Raw genomic sequence first — 8,130 nt, 5'->3', positions numbered from 1 at the left:
CGACTTCTTTTCTTTCCGCTGACGTCACGACGTTCCCGCCACTCATCTTCTACGTAACAGCCTAAAAAGCTCCTCTTTCTGCTCTCTGACCCGCCTCGAAGCATCAGTACCGGTGGTTCCGACAGAGCAGCGGGGCTCCGGTACCGGTTCCGGGTCTAGCCGGGTCGGAGGACCGTTTTAAAGTGGGAACTAGTTTATTCTGCGGATGTGCGGTGTAACGGTTCGGGTGGTCCAGACTGACTGTAAGTGATGCAAGGGGAGAAAGTTCCGGGAAATCCGAGATGATCCAGTGATGATGTCATCAAAACAAAGAAGGAAAACAAGGAGAAATAAATTATTTATTTATTACTGAGAATAACCTGAAAAATGATTTAAAAAATAGATGAACTTATAGAGCTTATGAACATAAAATAAAAAACATAAAAACATCAAATAAATATTTTTATTATAAGAAATTAAAAATATTTTAAATAATAAATGATCACAAATCACTAATAACTAATAGTCCTGAAATCATAAAATATTTAAAGCTCACCTATAATTTTAGGTTCTCAAAATAAATATTCAAAAACAAATATAAAAATAAAAATGATTTAAATTTAATTTACTTTGATTCAGAGCCAGTTATAAAATGAATCATATTTGATTTTAAATATGAATAAAACATTAACACATTGAAGAAAAGATGCAATAGTGAATCAATAAAATGACATAAACTATTTTAAATATGATTTAAACTAAAACATCAACTCTGGATTCTGTCTAAATATCAACAAGTTATGAAAACTTCATGAAAGCGCTCATAACTAATACATTTTTAGAAAATGAGTAAAAACCCAAATTTCTTGGCAAAAAAGAGAAAAAAAAGTATCAGCACCAACAGTTTCTATGTTATATAATTATAGAATTGCAGCTTTGGCCCTAAAAACAAAAAAACTGTTTTTATGTAAATCTGCTGAACCTGGAGCTGCTGCTCTGCTGCCCTCTGCTGGCGAAAATCACAAACTGCGTTCATCTTACTGTAGTTTTTCTCTTCATTTATCCGAAAACTATTTAATACAATAAAATTAAACCCTTTATTTGCGCTAATGTTGCACGGAGAACAGTTTCAACACAATAAACCAGAAAAATGAAACTTTAAATAAACTGTTGCACTAAAATCATTTAAGTATACATTTAAAAAAAAGTTTAAATGTATCAGTAAATGGTAAATGTAGATAACACATTGTGTGAGTGAGGAGCGCAGGTAGAGCAGCAGAGATGATGATGATTATTATTCTACAGTGTTTATGTTCTCATTGTCTCTGCTGCTGCTGCACTGCGCCCCCTGGTGGCCACTCCTCCTCATTACTCCCACAGACTCGCCTCGTTCAGTGAGTCACTGTTGTGGATGTGAGACAATCAAGGGTCATCATATGATCATCTTATGATTCAGGATGGAGAAAAATATCAGACACACGGTTTTCTGTAATTTCTGATGAAACAAAAGCAGATTCAGCTCTAATCCTTTATTTTAGTGATAAATCTGGACACAATGTTTTCTAACTTCTTATTATGGGAATTTATTGGAAACATTTGGGTCAAACCAAAATGTTTTTTTTGTGTGTGAAATATTAAATTTAATTTGTTTTGAACTGGAAGCATTAATAATGTAAATATTATGACCAGTACATATTTATTTATAAATAATGATTCACTAATATTTCCTTGTTAACCCTGCAGAGGTTCTGGTTCTGTTTGGATGAGCTGAAGGTTCTGTGCTGGTACCAAACCCGACATCCAGCAGCTTTAACTTTGACACATTTTCCCAGATCTGAAGCTAAACTTCCTGAAATATGACGATAAAACATGAAGAGAAAATATGACCTGTAGAATAACAAGTTGGATCAATCAGAACCTTTTCTGCTTCTCGGTTCCTGTTGATGAAACAAACACGGACTCATCAGAACCTCCACCAGAACATCACCCTGTTTATACACACGTCAAACCACAAGTTTACATACACCCAACAAAAAGACCCAAATCATTTTGAATCACTAAAATGATTTCTGTTTGCTAAATGCCTGAATAATGAGAGGAAGAACGTTTCGTAAAGAATGATTACTGTCTCTTTAAATAACGAGGACAGCCCAGATGATGATGTCATGGATTTGGAAACTGACAGGTTAACTGAGTCACAGCTGTGGATGTATTTAAGGCCAAATCTTAAACAAGCTGCTTTCTGCTTTGAGACGATGGGAAAGTTAAAGGAAATCAAAGAGCTGGTGGAGTTTGTGGCTGAAGCTGGTAAAGCAGCATCATGATCCACAGCCAGACTGTCCGACCCGGACTGAAAGGCCGCTCAGCGAGGAGGAAGCCATCACTCCAAAAGAAACATCAAAAACCAGATTGGAGTTTGAAGATGAACAAAGATCTTCATTTTCAGATTCATGTCCTGCAGTCTGATGAAACTGAACTGTTTGGACTTAATGACCATCATTACATGGAGTAAAAACGAGGACATCAGCCTAACTGTGAAGAATAGTGGTGGCAGCATCATGCTGGGGGACTGATTTACAGCAGGAGGAACTTCATAAACTAGATGGACTCATGAGGAAAGAACTTCATGTAGAAATACTGAAGGAACATCTAAAGACAGGCTGGACGTCCAAACGGAAAATATCCCTCAGCTCACAGCCGCGGTACCGGTACCGGTACCGCAGGACAGCAGAGTTCAGGTCCGGACAGTCTGTCCCGACCCGAGAAGCTGAGGGTAAACCTGAAGGCGTGTCAGAGTGAGACCGGCTGCAAACTGGACTCGGTTCCACCGGGTCAGTCAGGACCGGACCAGAACTGCACCAAACCAAACCCAAAAGGTTGAAAGTTCTCCAGCTTTATTTATGGATCTCTAGATATTTATATTCCATCCCTCCTTAAAACAGAGACAGAAAAATGAGTTTCAGAAAATATTTAATAACTTATTCATAAAACACATCTAAACATTGACGGCGTCCACAGATCAGAACCTTTTAAATCACAACTGAATTTACAGAGACCTTTTAAATTGTCAATATTATTTTATTTTCCAAACAGTATCAAATTATTATTGAAAATAACTAATAAAATCCAATCCAGTTAAAGATTTAAGAAATAAAAATCATTGACATGGAAACGGTCAAAGATTCTTCATGACCGTTTGACCAACAGGTCAGAAACAAACTACTGCAAACAAAGAGCTGCAGACTAAAACTACAAACCAGCAGTCATAACAGAAACATAAAAACAACCAAATCTAAATAATCTAAACAGAAAATAAAGCCATGAGGAGCAGAGGGTCAAGTTCACCACAGGTCAGAAGAACTGAAACATTCTGACTCGTTTGTTCATCGTGAAAAACAAACCCTGAAACATCCACTGCTTAACTTCTAAAGACCTTTGACCTTTGTGATGTCACTTGTGTTTGAATAAAGAGAAACTCTGAAAATATTCTGTAACAACTGATCCAGCAGAACAATCTGAGGTTTAGGATGAACCAAGTAAATATTCAGGAACTTCTCCATGTTTGCTGTGAATGCTTCATTTACGCTCCGCCGTCAGAGAATTATCACAAATATCATGAGTCGTATTTCTGCACAGTTTCATTAGAGTTTACATTTTATGCCACGTTTCACATACATGAAGCTTCTCATGCATCTTAGTGGAGCTTTATTTATTCTCAGTTGTGGAGTTTTATGGACCTTTCTGTCTGTCCTTGGTTTAACAACACAGTTCAGACGAACAGGAATATGAGTGAATGGCTGAGTTAGCTCTGATATGAGGATTGGACTTTAGTACTGAGTCCCTCATTCTGCTGCTTTGAGGGACCAACATGTGGCTGAGGGAAAGGTTTTCCCACAAACGTCACATGAGTGGAGTTTCTCAGCTGAGTCTGTAAACCAGAGCATGAGATGAACCTTTTCTCACAGGCTTCACATTAGCAGGACTTCTCAGCACCGTGGCTTCTCATGTGGACCAGCAGAGCTTTCCCAGTCAAACATCTTTTCCCACATACTTCACATGGGTGGGACGTCTCATCGCTGTGGTCTCTTATGTGCGTCAGTAGAGAAGATTCCCGATAGAACCGTTCCCCGCATGTTTCACAGGAGTGGAGCTTGTCTAGGCTGTGCTCCGTCATGTGGCTGCTCAGGGCCTCTGCAGAACTAAACTCGTTCCCGCAGGTTTCACATGAGTGCAGCTTCACAACGTGGGTTCTCATGTGCGTCACTAGAGATTTTACATAATAATACCTTTTCCCACATGTCGTACAAAAAATGACATTTTCTTTCTTTCTGACTTTCTTTTGAGATTTGTGGGCCGACTTTGCTGGAAGACGTTTTTGTGTTTTTGTTCCCTGAAGTTTTTGTTCCAGATCCTCTTTGATCTGATGAGGATCTGATTTAAAACCTGAGTTAAAACTGTCCTGATCAGAACCAGGGAGGTTCTGATCCATGTCTGGTTCCAGCTCACACTCTTCATCTGACAGAGGTTTCATGAAGGCGTCACAGTCCGGTGGCAGCTGCTGGCCGCTGCAGATCTCCACCTCCTGCAGCTGCGGTTCTTCAGGCCCGCTCTCCTGATGTGGCGGTCCTGGTTCTGGTTCCCTCTGGTTTGGCTCCAGACCCTCCAGATCCTCGTTCATCAGTGGACCTTCTTGGTTTTCCTGGTCCTCTTCAGACGGGAAATGTTCTGCATCAGAGAGTTCGTCTTCAACTGGTTCTGGTTCCTCCTGGTTCAGAACCTCCTCCGTCCTGCAGACGTGCTGCTTTGGGACGTCTGGAAGGACAAACAGGAACAAACCCATCAGCTGTGTTCCTGGAAACACCAGCAGGTTCAGTTTCTTTGTGTTTTATATCAGCTGCTTCGACCTGAGAACAAAGTTTATTTAATATTTTGCAGCGTTTCTGTTGGAGGGGAAAGACGAGGACGTTACAGCTCCAGAGAGCTGATTGGTCAGACCTGTGACCACCTTGATCTGATTGGCTGAGTTTTGGTAAGAGCCTCACAATTCAATTCACTTTTGACTCGTTGGGATTAAACTGGATTAGATTTGGACTGAACAGACTCTGAATGTCTGCTGCTTCTCGTTCTTTCAGGTTTTGTTCTCTGCCTGGTAACTTCATGTTCCAGTTCTTTAGGGGAAACTCCTTTTAATTCATCTTATTTTATCTTTTCATTATCAGACAGGAGAAAAAAAGCCTCAGATTATTTTCCTCCACATTCCCTCATATTTGTTAAGATCATTTTTAGTGACCTGCTGTTCATTAACCCTTTCATGATCCAGTTTGCTGAACATTTTATGCAGATCTTCTGCTGCGTGTTTTGTACAGTCGACTGTTTGATCCAGTTTTAGGTCAAATTACTGTAACTAACTGAGATTATGTTTCGTTGACCTTTCAAAATGTCAATTCTTAAATATTTCTGTATTCCACGTCTCCTGGCTTCTGGTCTCGTTCCACAGGTGAAAAGCAACTTGTGGCCATTCAGGGTTTTGTCTGCATTAATAAAATCTTTAAAAAAATCATAAATAGTCTTTACTTTTGAAGAGTTCACACAAAGATGAACAAACTATTAACAAACTGCCTCATTTATGGATGCAGTGCAGGATCAGCAGGCAGTAAATTAAATATACTCTAAGTACATTTATTTGAGCATTCACTAACATTTACAAACAGAAAAGAGTAGTTAATTCATGAGTTATTAAGCATTAATAAACACCGAGTACATTGGTATTAGGAGTAATTAGTCAATATGGGTAAAGCATTAATTACTCTGTTAATTTATAGCTTATTAAGCATGAATCATTGAATAACAATGTTTTCAACATTAATTACATATTTATTAATGGCTAAATGAGGCTACATAAAGCATGGTGATCATAAAGTGCTACCAAAACCTTTAGTTCGAATCCAGACTTTACTTCCTGGTTTACTGAAAACGGTTCCGGATCACTTCGTCCTATTTGGACCCAGCCTGCTTCCATGTCACATCAATGGACCGAACCGGCAGCTAGAGCAGCTCATTACATCAAGTTTCACTTCAATAGGATCATTTATGAGATTTGGTCAGATCCATACCGGTTCTGGTGAGAAGAACATGGGGAAGCCAGCAGATACCCAGCAGTCTGGTCTCCTCTTGGAACCCGATCACCACTCTTCCAAACTCTGGTTCCTCCTGGTTCGGTCTAATCTCTGGAGGTTCTGGTTCCTCCTGGTTCGGTCTAATCTCTGGAGATTCTAGTTCCTCCTGGTTCGGTCTAATCTCTGTAGGTTCTGGTTCCTCCTGGTTCGGTCTAATCGCTGGTTCCTCCTGGTCTAGACTGGAGCTCCTCTGCTGGTTCTGGAGCTCTGGGTCGGTCAGAACCTCCTTGTTGTCGACATGCAGCTTTGGCTGATCTGTAGCAACAAAGAGACACAGGAGCTGATTACCATGACAACCGTCTCCAGGACTGGTGTTGGTTCTGACCCAGACAGCCTGGTCCGGTCCTCTGGATACTTCCTGAGCATCCAGAGGATCCAGGATTCCAGCAAGAAATGTTTCATTGTTAATGGTGAAACATTCATGAAGCTTCAGGTTCCAATGACTTATGTTTGGATCTGTAGTCTACTGGTTGCCATGGTAACACTCTGTAACTTTGGTGCTAGCTTAAAGTAGGTTGGGAGTCAATGGGACCAAAATGAGACAGAAGAACAAAAGGAGAAATGCTTTTTAAAAGTAAAATAATAAAAACGGTCCTGGCCAAGTTTCATAGAATCAGCCGTTAATCCGTAGATCTGAGAATCCATAAAGCAGTAAAGCAGGATTATCCCATTTTGGGCAGCAAAGGGTTAATTAAAGGCCCACAGCATCACCATCCGTGATTCTCTGAAGATACTTGGAAGATATGAGCTGCAACAACATTTAATTTAGCTTTGAGAAAAAATTATTATTCACAAAATTAATTAGATTCTGAATAACAACTGATGACTAAGATGTAACTTTTCACAGGCCGATAACCATCTTAGACATCAAACTCTGTGTTTTCTTTGTCCGGAGTGAAGAATAACTGTCCAGGTTAGAAGTGTTTAAGTTTAGCAGTTTTCAAACTGGGTCTCTTTAAAGGTTGGTTCATGTAAAAACCTAAACAAACACAAAACTATGAATCTTTAATTGTTTAAATATCACGAACTGAATGTAGAAAGGCCGACAGTTACCATAACAAAGGCAAAGCAGAAGAAGAAAAGAACATGTATTAATTTTCGGAGCCTAGCGTTGCTTCCTACCGATTCTGGTGAGTTTTATCTGAGGTTTCCAGCAGGTTTCCAGCAGTTTAATGTCCTCCTCGGAGCGGACGATGGTTTTTTCTACCTGAATGAAGATTTCTTCCGCAGCAGCAGTTAGTCTCTCTCTGATAAAATCTCTCAGCTGCTGAACGGAAGACATTGTTACTGAGATATTCAGCTGAAACACGAAGACAACCGTTTTCTAACTGAATCCACTGGAGATGCTGATGGAGTCGCTTTACTTCTGCTGAGTGTCACAGAGACACAACGCAGCAGATTTACCGCCACCTGCTGGACTGGAGAGGAACAGCAGCCTGGGAGCAAAAACCTCATAAAAACCTGAACAGAAACTTTACATTCTCTCAACCAGACCAGAACTTTTCCAACCTCCGATTAAAGCTGCAGCATGTAACTTTTATAAAATAAAAATGTTTTCTTACATTCTTATTAAATCAAATAAACTGAAATTCTGGGGGACCTTATAACATTCAAAACTTTACAATTCATGTTTAAAGTAAGAAACCGTCAACTTCTACACAATATACAAAAAATGTTTTGTGACATAGGGGGGTTTTAATTTAAAAGGAGAAGGACATTTTAAAAAACAATGTATGAGAACAACCAAAAAGAGTTTTTGTTTATCCATGTGTGGAGTAGATTTATGGAATGGATTGAATGATGAGTTCAAAAAAGTTCAAATATAAACCAGTTTAAAAAAGTGATTAAGAAGGAGCTTATTGGGAAATATGTTTCAAAGTCCATAAATGCTATTGATATATTAAAAAAAAAATAATTGTACATATAAAGATGTGAGATTTAAATGTCATTCATCCATCCATCCATCCATCCATCC

General features: G+C 39.3%; 1 protein-coding gene across 1 annotated transcript; it reads right to left on the bottom strand.

The window, feature by feature from the left end:
• Positions 1-2,932: 2,932 nt before the first annotated feature.
• On the bottom strand, positions 2,933-7,563 carry LOC106952748 (zinc finger and SCAN domain-containing protein 2-like). The gene is made up of 3 exons (XM_015041065.1): positions 7,278-7,563; positions 6,093-6,410; positions 2,933-4,791 (listed from the first exon to the last, which is right to left on the bottom strand). The coding sequence occupies exons 1-3, from the start codon at positions 7,435-7,437 to the stop codon at positions 3,953-3,955; spliced, it is 1,317 nt and encodes a 438-aa protein (XP_014896551.1). The 5' UTR covers positions 7,438-7,563; the 3' UTR covers positions 2,933-3,952.
• Between the last annotated feature and the right edge of the window lie 567 nt (positions 7,564-8,130).

The sequence above is a fragment of the Poecilia latipinna genome, unplaced genomic scaffold (assembly GCF_001443285.1).
Source record: "Poecilia latipinna isolate Pla-1442-1.1 unplaced genomic scaffold, P_latipinna-1.0 Scaffold537, whole genome shotgun sequence".
In the NCBI taxonomy this organism is placed as follows: domain Eukaryota; kingdom Metazoa; phylum Chordata; class Actinopteri; order Cyprinodontiformes; family Poeciliidae; genus Poecilia; species Poecilia latipinna.
This window is presented reverse-complemented; position numbering and strand designations above follow the sequence as displayed.

Coding starts and splice junctions, on each gene's coding strand:
- LOC106952748 (XM_015041065.1), bottom strand. CDS start 7,437: ATGTCTTCCGTTCAGCAGCTGAGAGATTTTATCAGAGAGAGACTAACT. Junction 6,411..7,277: donor GATAAAACTCACCAGAATCG/GTAGGAAGCAAC, acceptor TTGTTGCTACAG/ATCAGCCAAAGCTGCATGTC. Junction 4,792..6,092: donor TGTTCTTCTCACCAGAACCG/GTATGGATCTGA, acceptor TTGTCCTTCCAG/ACGTCCCAAAGCAGCACGTC.